The 21,096-nt window shown below is 30.4% G+C and overlaps 2 protein-coding genes and 1 long non-coding RNA gene across 4 annotated transcripts; 1 reads left to right on the top strand and 2 right to left on the bottom strand.

Annotated features, from left to right (window-relative positions):
- The first annotated feature begins 3,631 nt into the window (after positions 1-3,631).
- LOC101264688 (uncharacterized) lies at positions 3,632-4,975 on the top strand. The gene is made up of 2 exons (XR_183224.5): positions 3,632-4,065; positions 4,802-4,975. It is a non-coding gene; the product is annotated as an uncharacterized lncRNA (long non-coding RNA).
- A 6,031-nt stretch (positions 4,976-11,006) lies between these two features.
- Positions 11,007-16,261, bottom strand: LOC101264388 (vesicle-associated membrane protein 727). Of its 2 annotated transcripts, none has more exons than XM_004249907.5 (6): positions 16,097-16,261; positions 14,949-15,162; positions 14,653-14,857; positions 14,416-14,536; positions 11,377-11,439; positions 11,007-11,297 (listed from the first exon to the last, which is right to left on the bottom strand). In XM_004249907.5, exons 2-6 carry the CDS (start codon positions 15,136-15,138, stop codon positions 11,154-11,156), a joined length of 723 nt encoding a protein of 240 aa, XP_004249955.1. In that variant the 5' UTR covers positions 15,139-15,162; positions 16,097-16,261; the 3' UTR covers positions 11,007-11,153. The 2 variants fall into 2 exon arrangements, with proteins under 2 accessions (XP_004249955.1, XP_069147268.1); XM_069291167.1 differs by having other exon boundaries at positions 15,992-16,115.
- A 905-nt stretch (positions 16,262-17,166) lies between these two features.
- On the bottom strand, positions 17,167-21,072 carry LOC101264080 (uncharacterized protein At2g38710). Its single transcript, XM_069291168.1, has 5 exons — positions 20,597-21,072; positions 19,239-19,358; positions 18,559-18,673; positions 17,779-17,872; positions 17,167-17,655 (listed from the first exon to the last, which is right to left on the bottom strand). The coding sequence occupies exons 1-5, from the start codon at positions 20,698-20,700 to the stop codon at positions 17,459-17,461; spliced, it is 630 nt and encodes a 209-aa protein (XP_069147269.1). The 5' UTR covers positions 20,701-21,072; the 3' UTR covers positions 17,167-17,458.
- Positions 21,073-21,096: the final 24 nt, after the last annotated feature.

Raw genomic sequence — 21,096 nt, 5'->3', positions numbered from 1 at the left:
TATCTAAATACTTTAAAATTATGAATAAAGAGTAAAGCGTAAAAAATGAAAATACGATGTAATTGATTTACTTTTTATCATTCAATTTTAACTTACATATGTGAGGTGAAATTTATTTCTTGAGATCGTTTTTGTGTTTGGTGAAATGAATATTTATGTATTAGAAATAGAATCAAAATTTAAAATTTATAAATTCTTAATTTGTTATCAAATCAAAGCTCACTTTAACCTAAAAGGGACACCCAACCTATCCTCTTCAACATCCATAATTGAGTTATATTGGGATCAAATACTGAATTTTCTAGGGTAATTATATAATTTATTAAGTAAAAGTTATTGAATTTATTTGAATTTCTACCTAGTTTTATCATTTAACCTCTAAATGTTATTTTTTTAAATTTTTAATCAGAATTTTGAAATTTAAGTGTTGAAATAGTAAATCTTTTAATAGTAGGCACTTTTTGTATAATACGAAATCAATTTAGTTAAATCTCAATAAAGATTGAGTTATTTATGCATAAAAAACACATGTTTTTTTTCTTAGTCTACGTTGATATGATATCATGATAACTGGTGAAATTAGCTATTTATTCTTGAGTCATATATACATTGAAAAATTATGAAACTTAACAAATTGAGCTTAATTTTAAAAAGAATTTTTAAAAGTTATTTTAAATCTCTACCCTAAATTTTAATTAAGATTAAGCTCGATATTGAAGTACTAGTCACTATAACATATAAGTTTTCTTTTGAACCAATTCAATATCATGGTAAGATTATACCATTTTTATAATAACATTTTGTTATAATACTAAAACAAAAGGACTTAAATAATTAATGCTGTTATAAATAAATTTGACTATACGACTCACCCAATTTACACGTACTTTGAACCAAAATAATAATACAAACTTTATCTTATGTCTTGTTAACATCAAAGTTGCTCATTAGCGTGTCACCGTTAAACTCTATAGGAGGTACATTTTGTATTTTTATGTTTATTTCTCTTAAGGATAAAAATAATAATAATAATATTAAAAAAAAGAGTTAAAGCTCATTTGTCTTTTTACACAATAATTGCTTTCGGTTACAAAAATATTAAAAAGTAATTATTGACTATCAAGGTCGTATTTGGCATTTAGCAACAAATTCTTATGTTCACACTTAATATTTTTGTGAATTTTAAAAATACATTTTATGTATTTTTTTTTATTTTTTATTTTATCTATTTTAATTTAATTAGTATATAACTTTTTTGAAATAATAGGATCTAGAACATTTTGAATGTTAGTAAAACATTAAAAATTGATGAGGTGAATAATATTTTAATTATGAACATATAAAATAAGTTTAGGAGGGTAATAGGACCTTAGTATAGTATAAATGTGTCTCTGGGATTTCGGGCATAGATTGAGGGGGTACTTGGGTATTTTCCCTAAAATTTATAATCATTTCATCAACATCACTTAAAATTTATAAATATTAATAATTATTAATAATCAAGTATTTATTTTATTAATGAGATGATTTCATATTTTTTAATTGACATCATTTAAAAATAGATTTGTGAACATATATTGAGTGCACATGAGCTTTTGTAATTAGTGTATATATGAGATACGCAGAAAAATTATCAAATTCATGTGAATTTATATGTTACATCGTTAATTCGCCTCTATTTAGTAGTAAAAAAGGTTTAATTATTCCGAGTCTCTCTTAAACTAAAATGGAAATTTATAATGGAGTTTAAGAAATAGATTTAACTTATATAAAATGGATTAAGTTAAAGAATCTTTATATCAATAAATGTATTTTAACATATTAGGACAAATTATGTGTCTCAATTATCCTCAAGCTAGGATATATGCTAATTCTGATTAGACATTTACTTGTAAATATCTTCTAGGTAGCTTAATTGTCTAAACATTCTTGGACAATCAATTTATAAAAGTTAAATAACTCTTGTGGGGTAGACATTCAAATTATGATCGATAAATCTTCAGCTTTTTCAAACAAATTTAAAAGAAATGCAAGAAAAGAAAATCTTTATTGAAAATATTGAAAAAATAAAAATATCGACAATGAAAATAGTAAAGATAATCAAAGTAGAAGAAACAACGGTTATACTAACGAAATTGAAGAATATAACAATTACTTTTTTGGTTTTTCATGGGTGTCCTTGGAGTGGCGCTTCCAACGAATTTTCTCCATATCTGAGGCTCAAATTCAAGACCTCTAATTAAAGATAAAACAATTCCACTGCTGCACCACATCTCATATTATACTGTTATTATTAAAAAATTCAGATCATTCAACACAAAGTACAATTATGTTGCCAAAATTATTGGATGAAAATTACCAAAAATGACATAAACACCACTTTTCAAATTATGAGGATATAATTATGATGTTCTAAATTGATATATATGTAAATAATAGAGGGTGCAGGCACCACATGCATAATGCTTCATATTTCTATTTTGTATTTTATATAATAAAGTTTTTGCCAGCTGAGGCCAACTTTAAGTCATAGTTCGTACACATTTGATTCCTCTCTTAATTTACCTTCACAAATTAACATGCATGTTGACATGAAAAAATAATAATCACATTTTAAAGTTGAAATAAAAAAAAAAAAACAGTACAAATATTACAGCAAATTATAAACATTCACACACAAAAAAAGAAAAAAAAATCAGCTACACGAAATTGATGTGGATCTTATCGCTAAATAGCTCGTAATTAATATAATTATTTAACGTCGTTAAGCTGTAATTACTAAATTAAACTAGCTACAAAATTTTGTTGTTTATATACTGACATAAGTTGTTCATCGCCAATTCATGATTCTTTTCATGTAATAAACACAATACAAGCTTTTTTTAAGTTATGAATTGAATCATTAAAATTTAGGGATAAGACCTCCCTTCAGGTTTCGTTCTATAATACTGATCTCCCCTGTGATTTATGATATTACGACTACTTTCCTTATTTCCATTTACTTGTAACCATTCTTTAATAACATAAACGATCCCAACCTTATTTCTTTATTCATTTATAATGTTAGATTTATAATCTTAAAAATAAACTAAGTTACTTAATTAGTGGGAGAATTAGGGTTTTTATCATAAAGTTGAATAAAAACGTGAAGAAATAGTAACCATATTTTAAAGTGCCATTCAAAAGCACAGTACAATTATTACAGCAAATAATAAACAACCCCCCACACACACAAAAAAAAATTATATTGAATTTTTCTTATGGCTAAAATAGCTCGTAGTTAACATGATTATTTAACGTTGTTACACTATTGTTTAATAAGACAAGCAACAATTTTTTCTTAATTTATACATTGGAATTGTTTTCTTTGACCATCAGTTACTTTTATCCTTATGTACTCGTTTAAAATGTGAGGTTTAAAAATCTTGAAAATAAAATACGTTATTTATTCAGTAACGGAACTAAAACTTTCATTGAAGTAAAATATGACTAAGTAAATATATGAAGAAATCAATAAGATTCAATAACTAAACCCCCTTTTGTTATACCCTAGCTCCGCCTCTGTACTTGCAACAACGTGGCGTAAATATGATCTGATGATATAGATATAAAAATTTCATACTGACGACGTGTATAACTTAAACCGTTACCTAACTAGGGATGATATCATCCATGATCACTTGGAACTCTTTTTCTCCTCAACTAAAAAAGTAAATGAGATAATTCCATACTCCATTTATTTATCCTATATATAGCACTATAAAATCAACTCATTTTTCTCCACAACTATACACCTCTCACATTTCCTTTTTTTTTTTTTTTGGTTACAAAAAAAAATGAAAAATCAATTTCAAGAATTAAACTTTAGGGAATTTATGGATGTGTTAACAAAGCAAGAACAATATTTTTTTCAGAAAAAAGCAGCTGAGAATAAAAATGAGAAATCATATGTTAATGAAATTTTTGGTGAGCTTTATTTTGAAGAAAATAATGGTGAGTCATCCATAGAACACATTTTTCCTCCAATGCCAAAAAAAAATTCTAGTGAAAATAATGCTAATAAAGGTATTATTTCCTCTCTTTTTTATTTCTTGTATGTTTGATACGATTAAAGTCATTTTTTAAGAAAAATCTTTTTTAGGAATTTTTTTGAATTTTCAAACTTTTTGAAAAACTCTTTTTGATGGAAACGATCTAGCTCTACTGTATCCCGAAAAGATAGAAGTAATATATGTGTATATTTTCTCTAGAATATCAGATCTCATGATATCTCACTTATAGGATTACATCAAATATATTGATGTTTTTTTTTGTTGTTGTTTTTTCGATAGAAAGTAAGATATGATGTTTTTCTATTTTTGTTGTTTTTTTGATGGGAAGTAAGATATGCATATATCCTACTCTCTCCAGATCTCATTCGTAAGATTACATTGAATATGTTATTGTTGTTAGTATCGTCTTTTCAATAGAAAGTATTAATTTTCCTGGAAAATATATTTGCTAATTGGACCACTACTAAAAACACATGATATTTCTGATGGAAAGCTCATCAAAAACATTATTTCTTACAATTTTTTTCTAAACATGTCTTTAAACAAAAATATGTACATAATGTCAACAAGTTCTATAGAAAAAAAATAGCAGAAAATGACTTTTTCATGTTTTCTTGTAAAAAGGATTTATATGTCATATCAAATATACTGTTAATTAATTACATATGTCTACAATAAAATAATGTATTTTTTTTAATCTTATTTTTATTTGCCTTTTTTTATTTCCCCTCTTATAAATTGTGATGCAGGTAAAGGAGGAAAAAAATCAAATGATGCTAAGAAGGAAGATGTTAGCTAATGTTATTAGTGTGATGCATGTTTGTATCTTGTCTTCATTATTAAGTTAAATAAACATCATCGATATATCTTGTTGACAAGTCGTTTAATTATTTTTGTCTAATTTAAAGATCTATATTTAGTTATTTTTGTCTGATTTAAAGTGGGATAAGATACATTTCGAATTACTTTCTATATCTAATTAAGTTACAATTTTGCTTGCATATATAGATCATTTAAAGTTTATGAGTTCTTATAACAAATTTAAGTTATACAAAAGTAATAAAAATTTACAATCAAACATAAATAGATATTAATTTTGAGATTATAAATGAGTATATGATTCATTTATTTTCTACAAGTATGTATATAAGATCTAAATAAAAATTATACTGATAATTATCGTAACTAACTATATATATTTTGATCTAGATCTATTCGCCTATGCAATTTATCTCAAATTCATGATTTTTTTAATATATTAAATTAATCAAACTCTAAAACAAATGTTAAATACGAAGTTACTAACCCCAAAGAAGATTTTGCAGTTGAGAAACATTATAAAAGCTGACTATGATTAGTTTGACTGACTGAGATCCAATGTGTAAAGTTTCGAAATAAGACAAAGTTTGTTACTTTTTTGTCAAGTAGGTAAATTATACGTATCAAAATTAGGGTGGGGTGGAGGTGGGGTAGAGGTGGATCGAATTATCATATATATTATTATTATTATCTCAATTATTATATAATCATTATTATCTACATTTGTAAATATCATGCATTTTACTATTAATTAAGAGTTTGCTATTATATATTGAAAAATATATACTTAGATACATATATTTTTGCTATTAGATACACAAAAATAGAAAAAGAGACTAGCGAAATGGTGAGGAAAGTGAACGAAGTTTGTTATGTATCTCATGTATATGTAAATTACATTAGATACATGTATATATATGTATTTACTCGGATTAGAATATATATGAAATGTCAGATACATAGGAGAGCGATGAGCGAAATGTGTGAGAGGCGCAAATACGGCCTAAAAATTGATGTCTCATCCAATTGGCCCAATTATCTATGAACTGGACATAAAAATAATCAGAGACTTGACCGTAACCTAATATTCCGACTCAATAATTTTTGTCTAAAGTTCAAGTAACATTAATAAACAGAGTCGAAGAAAATGACTAATTCAGTGAAAAAAATTAAATAAAAATTATATAAACTTCAGTCATATGTACTTGAACTCCTGTTAAGCTAGTAATCCAACTATGAGTTAGACCAAACCCATAAGTGTTTCCCTGAATAATTTATATTAATAAATTCATTCAAAAATCTAAATGAGGATATTATATTTTCTAGCGTAACTTGTTTTTGTTCATCCTCTTATATAATTTGAAAATAGTATTGAAATGTCAATTTTAATGAGAATGACTAATTACTCCTTGCATAAAGTAATCTTCTTATTTGGTCAAAGAAACAATTAACGATCTAATTATTATTAAATATAAATCTAGTCCAACTCATTATACTAATCTGTATGTAGTTTGCAATTAATTACAATCACTCAATGCACATTTCTCATTTCAAAAATATTATTTATAGGATAATTAATATGCTTTAAGTTATAGATACAGTCCTAGTAATTTAAAATTACATACTTACCTCTTTATACAATAGAAACTTTAAATAAATATAGCTTGAATTATAATAATTGTGTATTACAAGAGCATTAAGTGTTTAATTTTTTTTAAAAAAACATGAATTATACCACCAAACTAAACCATCATTAAATTGGTCACAATTAATTAACGTTAAATTTCCATTAAAGAAGCTATTAAGAAGGACAAAGATAGTAAAAATATAGCAAACGTCTAAATATTTTAGAATATAAGAGAACTACAATATAATGTTTTTTTTTATATAAAATGATTAAACTCTAAATTGAAGTTTAGGAATAATTATGGAATAAAATATGGTGCATCATGTGTATCTAATTTGGCTTCACATGTTACTTAATAAACATTCTTTATGATAATTTATTTTGTTGATTTTCTTGAATACATGTTGGAAGAAAACTCGTAGGTCATCGACGATATGAATCTAAATAAGAAGATATCAGAATTTAAAATTAGAGTAGAAAGTTAATTATTAGTAGGTAGTTTTGCATTGTCTAATTTTCTTTATTAGTAACATTATTATTCTCCTAATATCTTATTCTTTTATATTAACATGTTGTCTCCTATGTTTGTTCCAATTTTCGTATTATTTATTGTTGATATTATTCTTTACTTCATTATTTTGGATACAACGAAATTCGTTATTGCATTTTCTTTATTTTTATATTTTCTTTTCAAATCTACTTTAATATGTTTTACCTGATGGTCATATATGTCCAAGTAAAAAAAAATAAAACAATTGATATTTAGTTTAATCACATTCAATGTGTATTATAATATATAAAATGACAATAATTTAGATAGGAAAAACACAAGAAATAATTGATGGGTAAAATTCACCAGAAAAGTGAAAATTTTAATGTGTTTTTGACCATTAATTAAGCATATATAATATGTCTTTAAAATATCTTTAATTCTTAGGACAGACTTATTTTGAATATACTTTGATTTAACATTTAATTAATCTTTAACATACTTACCATTAATACATTAATATCACATGGATAGTAAAAGCAGTCACACAATCTTTTTTCATAATTCAATCATATTACAAAAATCTATTTAAATTTTATTTTGGCTATATATATCATCCTTAAATCATTTTTTTAATAAACAAACATATCATTTTTCATTTTTTTTTCTTTCTCCAAAGAAAATCATGAGTAGAGAATATAAGTATGTTAGCCTTAGTGACCTTTTGAAAACAAATCCAGTCCAATTAACAAAATTCACAAATGCAGCACCAACTTTTTGTATGCCTTCCCCAGAGCATAAAATTGAAGAAACTAGTGGTGATTACTCACTTTCTATTTGAATTTATGAACAAACAAGTTTAAGTTTCATTATACATTGTTTTTACTATTCAGGGTACAGTCAAATGGTTAAGATTTTGTCACTCTTAATCAGATGTCTCGAAATATGAACCCTAAGATGAAGTGCTCTTTTATGATGAGTGTTCTAAGCCCCCCTCTCGCCCCCCCCCCCCTCCCCCACCCTTAACCAAATGGTTAAGATTTTGTCAGTCTTAATCAAATGTCTCGAAATTTAAACCCTAAAATAAAGTACTCTTTTTTTTATGAGTGTTCGAAACTCCCCCCACCCACAATCTCCTTAATTTTCCTTAAATATTATTTTTACCACTTTAAGGGTATGATCAAATGGTTAAGATTTTGTCACTCTTAATCATATGTCTTGAAATTTGAACCCTGAAATGAAGTGCTATTTCATTATTAGTGTTTGAACCTCCCCCTCCCCCCTTAATTTTCATTAAATATATATTATTTTACCACCCCAAGGATATGGTCAAATGGTTAAGATTTTATCATTCTTAATCAGATGTCTCGAAATTCGAATCCTGAAATGAAGTGTTCTTTTATGATGAGCATTCGAAACTCCCCCATCCTCCCAAGCAATTTTCATCACATATTGTTTATACCACTCTAGGGTATGGTCAAATGATTAAGATTTTGTTACTCTTAATGGTCTCGAAATCTGAACCTTGAAATGAAGTATTCTTTTATATAGACAACTAGAACCCCCTCCTCCCCTTCGTTTATTTTTATGCAAATCTAAATTAGTCAAACTGGTGGAATTCAGATTGTTTTGCTTTTCTTCTTTCTTAATATTAAATTCATTTTTTTTCTTTTTGTGATTTTCTCTCTCTAGAGGATGTGAAACTGGACGAAGAAGAGGTGGAGACAGAAAATGAAGCGGAAGAGAAACCAAATAACAAGGGGAAAAGAATTATCAAAGGGAGAAGAGGAAAACTCAAGATTATGTACCTGATGAAGAAGGAAAAGAGGCAGCTCATGAAGTAGAAAAATCATGAATTAAGAATCTATGTTTTTGTCATTTTCATCAAATTATTGATGTTGTTTAATTATGTCATGTTTTTTTTTAAAATTTTCAAGTTAGTTTTGTTGCAAGGGGTATTAGAAATAGCCAAGACTCAAGAGTGGCACTTGATATATTGCTTTTTTATATCTATGAAATTGTTATCATTTTGGTTTTGTGTTTGCTTGAATTTACTTGTTAATTTCATTCCCAACACTATAATATAAGGATTATATTCTACTAGTATATGAATGTAAATAATACCAAGAAAATAAAATAAAATGAACTATTAATTAGGTATCAGATCTAGAAAATAAGAAAAATTTAAACTGATGACTTTGATATTTTTTATGTTGTTTCTTGATAGAGAAGGACTTGCGGCGCTTATTTATTTATTTTCATGTTTTGATCCCTCTTTAAAGTAAATGTTTCACTATGCTTATTAAAATTGTCTAATAATGAGTGAAATCTCATATGATTAATGAGAATCATGTATACATTATGTACCTAATAAGATCAATGTTGTCAAACTAAAGAACACAAAAATTACCAATGGCTAGATTTTCAACGCAAAGTGTAATTAAAAAAGTGGATTTAATATAAAAAAAAAACGAAAAGTAAAAAATAAGAAATATAAATGTAGACGTGAAAGAAGAACAATTATATATAACAACCAAGAATTTTGTTGATAAAGGAATTGAAAATCAAAACACAACAAAATTCATTTAAATTAAAATCCATTCGAATTTATAATTCTTATTTCAAAGAGGTTATTTTTTAAGTTTCTGATTTAATGAATATTTTTTAAAATAAATTTCTCAAATGCCTCTTAAGATTGATAATAATATTTGAATTAATTAATAAGAAGAATAACCTTGAGATCCAGTTGGAGCAATTATGCTTTAATTTGGTCAAAATTCAGGAAATATGATTTATTAATTAATTAATTAATTAATTAGTTTTTTTCCCATTTTGCATCATGTATCTTTTTTTTTTTTTTTTTGGGTAATTTGCATTTTTGTCTGTTTACTTCCTTTCAAACTAGTTCATTCGTTCATTTTTATTTGACGTACTAAAAATAAATAATTAGTTTTACTTGTTTATTTTATACCTATTTTACCTTTATATTATTAAGAGAATTTCATTGAGAGACTAATCATATTGATGGGTTCGCTTAGAGAATTCCTTAATGTTGTCTTATTTCGAAGTTTTACATAAAAAATTATTATTAGCAATAATGAAAAATTAATTTCCGCTAAATATTTAATTTTAACGGCAATTAGAACTTTTTGTATGTCTCCAAACCTTTAGCGATATTGGTTCTAATGACACTTAACTAAAAATTTATCACTCTTTATTAACAAACATAAGATGATTTCTGAATTTGGTTAACAAATCACAACAGTTGATTTTATCGATAATAGGTTATTCATTTAATATTATCAATTATTAACGGTTTGATGTTTTTTTAATGAGTTAATCGAGTACTCAATAGTAAATTGATAAATTATGTTTATACCATTGGACATATAAAGTTCTTGACTTAAAATTTGATTTCATACTTTTATTTCTAGTTTTCTTGAACTCTCGATTATTCTACAATGTTTCTATATTTACTTTTGAGAAAGATACAATTTGTCAACTCATTTGCCACCTTTTTAAAAATGATTTTTAATAATTTTTTTTGCATCAAATCTTATCAGTTAAGCCGATAACCAGAATTGTTAATAATCAATAACTGGTAAACAAAACACACAATGGTCTATATCTACTACATGTGGAGTGACACACCATATTCCCTATTCTTAAGCATCAAAATCAATACAATCACTCTAATGATGTCTTTACAAATAAACATCAAGTTTTCATCTATGCTTTGTCTAATGTCACACTAGTTTTATAAATAATGAAACATCATGCACAAATAATATTAGCACTATCAATTTGTCAGGTATGAAACATAGTCACAGTTTCTTGAACAGCATTAAGCAATAAAAAAGCTGAAAAACAGATATTACACAAATCTTCACACATACTTTCAGATTTTAAGTAGTTGTTATTGCTGTTCCTGTACGCGTTGTGGTATGTACGTCTAGCCACTCTTTACAATCGTATGATGAATCATTACGCTAAATTACACACGAAAGCTAACCATACGTATACTAATAGGTACCATACCATAGTATTAAGTCACCAAAACAAAGCATCCGCAGCATTGTCTCACATTTACAAGAAAGGTTTTGTACACTACAGAAATGAGAGATAAAAGTGTACTATTACCAAATGATTACGTTGAAATCTCTTTTCAACAACTGAAACCTCCACAAGCGAAAAGCCAAACGATGATAATGAAAATTACAATAGCACCACCAACCATCAGTTTCATTTGAAGGTTCTGAAACCACATCTTGCGACGAAGCTGCCTTCCTTGCCTCTGGAAGCTGTCAGCCTGAACGCTTTCACAGTTGTAAATCAGCACAATCACTAAGGTTATTTTAAGTGCAAATACTCTGTAAAATAGCACTTACCTGGAACTGAAGGTTCTCGGTTTTATCCACTAGCAGTTCAATCTTCTCACCCCGATCCAAAACCTGCAACACAAAATGTCTTTAATATGTAATTTCAACCAGAAGAAGCAAAGAATATAACTAAGAAACACACTGAAGCAAAAGCAATGATGAGTTTTCTAACAGTCGCTAATTTTCCAGTTTTACCTTTCTCAAAACTTGATTTACATAATCATATCTTGATATATTTTTTCATTATATAAAATGTTAACCAAAAACAAGAAAAACAGCCACTTTGTATGGAGGGTCAGGAAACGAATCAAGCAAAATAGCACTTAACTGAGATCCAGCTTATTAGGATGAACTACTCTCTGTTTCTCAATTATCCCCAAAAGAGGCAACCTCTTATTTTCATGTAAGATTTATTCACTCACCCTCTGTCATGTGACTTTAATGGCATTCCTTAGTCACTAAAAGCCTAAAACCCATGATTATGAGGATATCTATCTATTAATTCCATTATGATAAATGTAGTGAACCTAATAATAGTACCTCTTGATCTGATTTTCTGTTTGAATAAAACTTGTCCAAAAAAATAATTAAGAATTTACGCAGAAAAGACTGCAGTTTGCAGCAACAGTTTTACCGAGGCAGGTCAAACTCATCAAAGCACATCCGACTTGGAAGCGAGATGATTCTAGAAAATCCCCAACCTCACTTAAGCGAGAACAGTCATCGCAGTTTGAGTTCTTGCACATGCATGCAATCCTCAATTCTTAAGTAAATCTCCACACTATCAACTAGATGTAGCATTACACCTTTAGAAATGCAATACAAAAATGCTACTCCCTCTGTCCCTATTTACTTGTCCATTTTAACAAATCCAGAAAGGACAACAATTCTTTTCCTAATATGCCTTTATTTAATTCTAGAAAAATTCTAGTACTACTAAGTTGTGTGCATGCTTTTTGGAACAAGAAAATACATTTATTATACTTGGGGAGTTACATAATCTTTTAAGTTGAGGATAAAATTGTAACTTACCTATGATAATCGCTGGTGCCTTAGTATGTGTGCCACTTCTAAAGTGGACAACTAAATAGGGACAGAGGGAGTAACAAATTCTGTGATGTGAATAAAGTGGTGTCAATAAATTTCAGTTTCAGAACTAAATACTAGTCGTTCTGATAATTTTACAAAATGCGATACCTGTTATATCCTAGAGTTCTAGCAATGAGAAATTTTTCACCCAACTGTTCTATAGCATTATCAGCCAAAGAAGTACCAATATTAAAAATTAAGATTACTCTTGAAAAAACTAAACTCTAATCCAGAAACTTTAATATTCTCTGGTTGCTGCAAGTTTATGCTTTGTATATTTCAATCAACTATGCCTCGGTCCTACACTAGTTGGGTTGGTTGTATAGAGCCCTCATTGCATTCCAAGACTCGATCATTTGTGCTTAAAATGATTACAAGCTCTCTAACACTGGAGGGTTCTCTTATTTTAGTCTATGCATATAAATCTATTTGTAATATGCTACTATAAGTATGACAACAATAACTAACTGAACCCAATAGTGATACAATTTAGGGCCTTAAGTGGTGGTGATGGTGGTTATCTGTATCAGGAGCATTCCGATAATCCCTTTTTTATTTTGGAACAGGAGCATTCCAATAATCTTTTCATCAACCAATCCTTCACCACAATAAACATGATAACCACCATCACTACCACCCACAAACCAAAGACACTGGCGATCAAATGTTTTCAGTACTTGAGTAGTTAGCAGACAGAATACTTGCAAAACATATTCTACAATCCCCAGGACCAAAGTTCGGGAGCATAACTCCAGAAACATGTTTAAAACATCATAAGAAGTTTAACAAAAACAATAGAAGATAATGTGTGGTGTAGCAAGTGTTGGATTACTCTATCAATTCTCTCCTAGTGTCACACCTCAGTAATAGTATCGAAGTCGATAAGCATACCCACTGTGATCTCACAAGTTGGCTCTGGGGAGGGTGGGTGTATGCATTCCTTACCCCTAACTTGTGAGAGGTAGAAATGGTATTTCCAATAGACCCTTGGCTCAAGAAAATCCTTTTCAAAAACAGGTTACACAGATACAAGAAAAAAACTAAGGTGAAAAGTATCAACGAAAAGAAGTACTGACCACAAAAAAGCAACACAATTAATAGCAAAAAAAAGGTATCAATTAAGCCATGAATCTATAAATGATGGAAAGAGGGGGGCAATCACATCTGGCTGAATAGTGGATAACTCAACCATAATCATTTTCTTGGTGACAAGTTAATACATATACAATACAGAACACATGCTAGTTTAAAATCAAAATTTTGAGAAGGCATGGGAAGCATATTATTAAGATGAACTCTGTTGTATTACACTGAGCCTATTGATACTGAGCCTTATTATACTTATATCTACACAGTACTTAATACACCTGTTCCTATGTGGGACACTAAGTCTAATATATACATTAACAATCTAATAAATGTAACATTAAAGTAAAATGATGTACAAAGTGGGCAACATTCTTAATACTTTGTACTCTTTATCAAAATATGTTTAGAGTCTCCAGTTATGGAGAGTTTGCAAAGTCAAAAATCAATACTAGACCTCACTACAATCGTCATCATAGCCATGTCGTCAACTCCTAGTGCGAAACAGACTTGGTGGCTACCTCTTCCATTCTTACTAGCAGAGGCTTTATCAACATTTAAAGCGTCATTGTACAAGTTCACAAGGCTTAAAATTTCCCGCAGTTAGACAACAATAAGCTGACAATATTACTACCCTTATACAAAATGGTCAACTATCAGATGGCGTGTAGCTACTCCTGACAATAACTTGGAGTAATAATACCCAGTCATCTTCCCTATTTGATGCAAGAGCCTGATCATCACCAGCATAATTTTGGTGTTGTATTCGCTAAGCACATATTCATTGCGAGAGACGATAGGTCTTCTTACATAACTTACTCCACAGATGCACCCTTCCCGTAAAAAATAAGAGATAGAACATCAACACTTTACCTTCTCAATGTTGTCCATCATTATTCCTTTGACTTCTGTGATTTGAGCCTTCAATTTAGACAGCTTGCTCATTTCATCAGGATGGTTCATACAGTATTCCATGTGCTCTTTAAGTTTTGGCCTAGTAATTCCAGAATAAATAAATCCAAATTAATTGGCTGATTTTGGACTCTATACTAAGTCTAGCTGCTACAAATATATTATAAATTGTAGGTGAAAAAAATTACATATACACACCCAAATTCTCTGTCAAGATTGTACGCAATGCTAAAACGATCCCCGAATAGATCATCATCTTCTTCATCACCATCAGCAAGAGGATGTGGATCGCCATCATTTTTGATACTTGAACCATAACGTTTCTTGAAATCATCCTTAACCCTTTCAAGAAACACAAACGGTACACTTCTTCCTGTTGGTTCATCAGCAACAACTAGGAAGACTACAAAATTGTGTTGGTAGCAAACTAGTCAGAATCCAGTTAACCAGAAATATATTATATACAACATAGAAAATGTAAGAAGAATGAATACCAAAGCCACTATCTAAAAGGAAGTTGAAGGTGTGACCGTCGCATGAGTATGTATACTTGCTACTATTTGAAGGGAGCTTCTGCAAGCACTGGACAGCAATGGTACTAAAGTTCCCTGAATAAGGTGTATGCTCAGCTAGAACAACAGTCCCCCTCGCAACAAAGCTATAAATCAAACCTTTTGGATTCATTTTCAATCACAACTTCAATTTGACCTGTAATTCAAAAAGAGCATTCTTAAATCCCTACCTAAGATATGCAAATATCTAACACAAAAAAAAAAATCAGTTTTTCCATGAGATTAGAGACTAGACTACCACATTCACCTTCACTGAATTTATAATGCTTCAAAATTGGAAAGGAAACGATTAACTCTATGAGGTGGCTCAAGGGGTTGTTGGGGACGAAGAAAGACACACAAAACGTAGACAACATATGAACCTCATCCGAAAAGAGAGACAAGAAAAGGTGGAGTTTTGGAAAGTCGTATAAGATTCAATCAATACAGGTGAGAATCCAATGAACTTTCTGGTGGTGTGTGCCTGCGGTGGGTACTAATTCACTTAAGTCTTACATTTCTGAGACCAAAAAGGAGCAGAGTAAGCACACAATTGTCATGGCTGCAGCTGTGGTGAGATTGACCAGCCAAACCAGAGTTGCATGCAAATATCCAACAAAAAAATGAACACACACACCAAAAGAAAAACTTTTTTTCAAGAGATTAGGGACTACAACATTCGCCTTTAACTAAATTGATTATGCTTCAAACTTGAACAAAAAAAAGTTCTTCAAGCATAATTTTTTTTGCATCTATCAACAAAAAAAAAAGGAACTCGCTTGTACTTACACCAAAGTCCTCAATTTCTAGAGTCTAAATGTGAGGGAAAATTAGGAAAAACATAATATAATACACAAAAACTCAAATATATAAAACGAACAGAGAGTCAAATCAAAAATATGAAACTACAATTTTCAAATCCGGATAACGAAGATCAAATTATCTACAATTAACTACCGTAGAAACACCAATATCATAGCAATTACCAATACTTCCGATCAGATCTTCGCCGACAAAGTTCAAAATAGAGAATTGCTACAAACAATCTGTGCCCAAAAAAATTACATAAACAAGAGAGAGAACGAGAGTACCTGAGATTGGAGAAATTGCGATTACTTAGTGTACACGACTGAAAATGGAGCTTTAGATTTAGCAGAACAGGGTGGGTGAGTGGGGGTGGGGTGGGGGATTTTGTCTTTAATAGCGATGGAGTCGAGGAGTTGAGGTTAAACTGTATTATGAATTGTGATTAGCAGTGTTAATTATGTGGTTTTGACTTTAATTAAACTGATTGAGCGGTTTACAAACGTAAGGTACGTTTTGGTAATTTCGTTTTTTTGTAAATATTATATTATTAATAATTTATTTCATATTAAATTAGATCGTTATATTTTGAAATTTACGCGTTATCCTCTTCATGCCAACTTGTGAAATTATATTGGATATTATGTTATAATAGTGTTCATACCTACCATGTCAACATCCGCTTAATATAATTTGCCTCTACCTCCTCACAAGACAAAGACATGAGTTAAATATGCATATACCGCACCTTTGTCAAATTTTTCGTGAAATCATATCATATATGTTGATATTGAACATTTATTCATGACGAGTACTAGAGTGTTTTGAGTCAAGTTTTGTACATCTCGAGTACTAGAGTTTGAGCAACATAGCTCAATAGTAATGTAAATAACAAGACACCAGCTCGTGAAATCACATCAGATATGTTGATGTTGCTGAACATTCATTCATGACGAGTACTAGAGTGTTTTGGTGAAATCACATCAGATATGTTGATGTTGCTGAACATTTATTCATGACAAGTACTAGAGTGTTTTGAGTCTAGTTCTGCACTTCTCGAGTACTAGAGTCCGAGCAACACAACTCAATAGTAATGTAAATAACCAGACATCACTAGTGAAATCACATCAGATATGTTGATGTTGTTGAACATTTATTCATGACGAGCACTATAGTGTTTGAACCAAGTTTTGCATAACTCGAATGCTAGAATCCGAGCAACATAGCTCAATAGTAATGTAAATAATTAGACACCAGCAATAACTACAAATTATTCTCACAGCAATTTGAAAATATTCGAGATTTGTATCTCAAATCCTCAAGTAGAGAACTAAAGCACATAGCCAACAGGAATGAGTTTTTAACCACAGAAAGCAGACAGTTATATTATAACAAACATAGCCACAAATGCAGCTTTTTAAAGGAACTGTTGAAGTTCAATTTTTTTTGGGTGCACTCAGCACTGAAAATGAGTTCAGTTTCAGTCTCGAAGAATAGCGTAAAACGTTTATGAAAACAATCACTAGACAGGGTTGGAATCTATAACAACATATTCCAACCATGAATTTTAGAATGGTTTATCTTCCACTTAACCAAAATCATCTACTGGTCTTAAGGTGGAAGATTCCTCCGAACAATCCATACGTTGTTCAAGGTTTCACACCGTTAATAGTTGGATCGAGACCTCGGGTTTCCTTAACATGATCCACATATTCACTGTACTGCATAGTAAATAATGTACTCTGGTATCGAGTTAGATGGATTTGCTTCCTCAATGATTCTGTTATAGGTCCATTATAACCTGCTTTGCGTATCAGTGAGTCAATTGCTTCTACAACAGTCCAACCTGGAGACAAAATTCAATAAGTTCATCTTGCAGCTCAACTAGTTCGACAAGCGCCAGAAAAACTTAAATAGACAATATGCACAACGTTCTGTGTCGGTGATAGGTAAGGGAGAAGAAAATTACCTTCATGAGCGGCCACCTCAGGTAGGTACGTGGCGTTTCTTCTTGTGTTATAGTTAGGGTCAGTAAATTCAATAATTATCCCATGCTTCCCTACCTGAATAAATCCATTACATTCTTGAGAACAAAATACTAATACAGCAAACCAAAAAGAGAGAAACAGTTGTGGCCGAGTGGTCAAAGTTGAGAAAAAGGGATGCAGGTAGATAAAAAATTTCTTATATGATTGTCAACAATGGCGAGGATTTGCACACTGACGAATCATGAGCATAGACCACCTTACGGAAAAGAACATACAGAGGGTGAATCATCTAAAAACCAATAAGAGAGTTGAGAAAATGTAAAATGATGACTGACATTTGATTTAAGAATTCGGATTCTCATGAGGGAGCAAATGAAGAAAAGAAGACTTTGTTCTAAGCTTCACGATACATGTTTAGGGAGTTATACAAGTTCAAAGGCAGATTTGATTGTCATGCTTGTGTAACAAATTTTCAATAGCCATCACCCAAACAAAACTAAACTCTACAATCCCATCCAAGGTCAGTATAACGTCTTAGAAACAAATAATCCAGGCAATGTGTCAACACCATTCTAAGAAGTGAAATCTGACAACCTAAATTATGGCAAAATTTGCTTCTTATTTGAATTCTTTTGGTGCTCATGAGTTTGATCCACAAAGCCATGACGTAATCACAAAAAGATATATGTCAAGCATACAAACATGTAAATTTCATCCATGATTTAAGAATCAGAGATTCAAAGTAAGTTGAAAAGCAGTACCTCCCAATCAAGGTAGTTAGCTGCAGTCTCATAATTAGTGAGAATTGAAACTGTACACTGTAAAGTAGGTAACTCTTTAGCCTGTATCGGAGGAAAACGACGGTCCCTGAGAGCACTGCAGATGAATTCAAATATGTAAATACGTAGATACAGTGTCATCAGATATAACATAAGTTTTTATTTAGGCCGTAACAAAATTTAAGAAAATAAAAGCAGCAAGCAATCACTTTCTTAAGAACCCAAGAGTGTGACAAACTTAAGGTTTCAAAGCAAGTCAGCACAAGGAAAAGGAAGTGTAACACGTCATTTATAATCAAACAGTGAAACCGAAGAGATTAAAGTGCAAAAGATCTCAAGATTCATTTATCTGCAAACTAACATACTTACTCATGAATATGGTACACTAACAGTATGAAATAGAATGCTTTCACACGCCCAATAATGTCCAATAAATTGTATATAGAAAATGTATCAAACATACACAAGCCAAACAACTAATGAAATCCTTCAAACAGTTTTGCCAACAATAATTGGCTTTGATTCAACAAATTCTTTGCCACATAATGAAGCTCAATTATCTTAATATCATTCCTATTTATTGGCTAACAAACATGAAATAGAATTGCAAAGAGTTATTAAGAAACGGTACTTCAAATATAAGAACTTCACTTGCAATTTACCTTGTCAGTGCATAATCCTTAAAACCATTAACAATGCAGCGAGCTTCCAGAGTGCCGATGCATCCGCGCAAACGAGGCTCCCCACCATTCACCACTTTCTTCCAAGTCACAAACAGCGGGCTGAAATGTAGATTGAGCATGAGAGCAACATCCAAACTATTTTCGTATTATTTTGCCATGTCATGAGTTACAAATCAAAGACTAAGAATGATATTAGCTTACAAAAAGGGACACCAAAAAATCCTTACACCGTCCAAAGCAGATGCTTTTTCCAACTTATTAAGACTATACTAAGAAAATTTTGTCATGAGCCAAAATACATAGACAGAACAAGCTTCGTGGAACAGACCTTCACTTGATGAAAGAAAAAGATGTTACAAGGAAGACTAACGATTAGAAATTTGGTGGTGGTGGTGGTGGTGGTGGGGTGGGGTGGGGTGGGGGAATACAAAGAAAGGGAAGCTTCCAATAGAAAAGGAATGCCCTACATAAAAATCTTATTTGAAAAAATGTTCTGATATAAAGGAAATGACAATTTTGAAAAGGCCATGACAAATCAACACTTACAAAGGGTAACAAGTGGCAATTGGAATGAAAGAAGCTAAAAATCACATCTTTTTTATCAGTAAAAGTTAGAATCACATCTTGTGAGCACATCATTGACAGATGGCACTAAACAACAAAATAAACAGGTAATTTTCCAGATTCAAGAACACAAAAGGATTGAATCAGCATTGACTCTTCCTATTCCCAGGCCTCAGCACCATCCAACCAAGAAAATAAATTGTTGAGTAACTTGTACAAAAGAATGAACTCATTCCAATCTAAAGATAGAGAAATTGCACATATCTTCTGAAGGGAATTTACACATTCCCCACAAACTATGCCACACAAGGGTAACAAAGATATGTTCACACATAGCAATAACAATTAGGAGTTCAGTCCCAACCAAGTCAGGGTCAGCTATATTAATCATTACTTCTTCGTTTAAACTCGACTCACATACATGCATAGCTATACATATCTCACAAACATATCACATTCACAAAAGGGTAATAAAGATATGCACACACATTGCAACAAAAACAACAATCAGGACTCAATCCCAACTCCCAATCAAGTTAGGGTCGGCTATATAAATCATCACTTCTTCGTCTAAGCTCAACATATATGGGTTTGCTCTAATGGTAAGCACACTCCACATCCAACTCTAAAAAGAAGCTCAACTCAAATACATGCATACAAAAATTCAAGACACCCCATCTACAAGAAAACAAAAAAAGACACAAACTTTATCAATATGGTTGTCTGTAATTTTAAGCTAAAACAAAGAGGAGCATAGAGAAAAATTAGCTTACTGTTCACCCTCATCAAAAGCAGGAGGAGGAGGTTGTTCCTTGTTGTAGTGAGACACCAATGTATCAAAACAATAAACAGCCATCTCCCTGTTTGCAGACACCATCTTTTTCCTCCCTGTTAAATTCAATCAAATTTCACACAAAACAAAGAATCGATCTTTCAATTATCAGTTAAACAAATCAATAGATCAAATTCCAGTCAAATTAAAGATTCTGAAAAAAGGGGGTTTTCCCTTTTTTCTATGTCCCTAACAAATCCTAAGCAGAATTGGATACAGATTACAGAATAAGAACAAAGCAAAGAGTCTTGTGAGTATTCTCTCCTCTTCCTTTTCCACTTTGGGCTCTTTTTTGAGTTTTCTTTTTTTTTTTTTTTTTTTGGCTGGTTCCCAAGAATTATTATTATATTATTATTTAGAGTAGTGGAAAAGCCAGTATTTTTTTGTTTTTTATTTTTTGCTTGGATAGAATAACTTAATATTTTAAAATTATTTTTTTGC

The sequence above is a fragment of the Solanum lycopersicum genome, chromosome 11, assembly GCF_036512215.1.
Source record: "Solanum lycopersicum chromosome 11, SLM_r2.1".
NCBI classification, from domain to species: domain Eukaryota; kingdom Viridiplantae; phylum Streptophyta; class Magnoliopsida; order Solanales; family Solanaceae; genus Solanum; species Solanum lycopersicum.
Note: the sequence above shows the minus strand (reverse complement) of the source record. Positions and strands in the feature narration are given on the sequence as shown.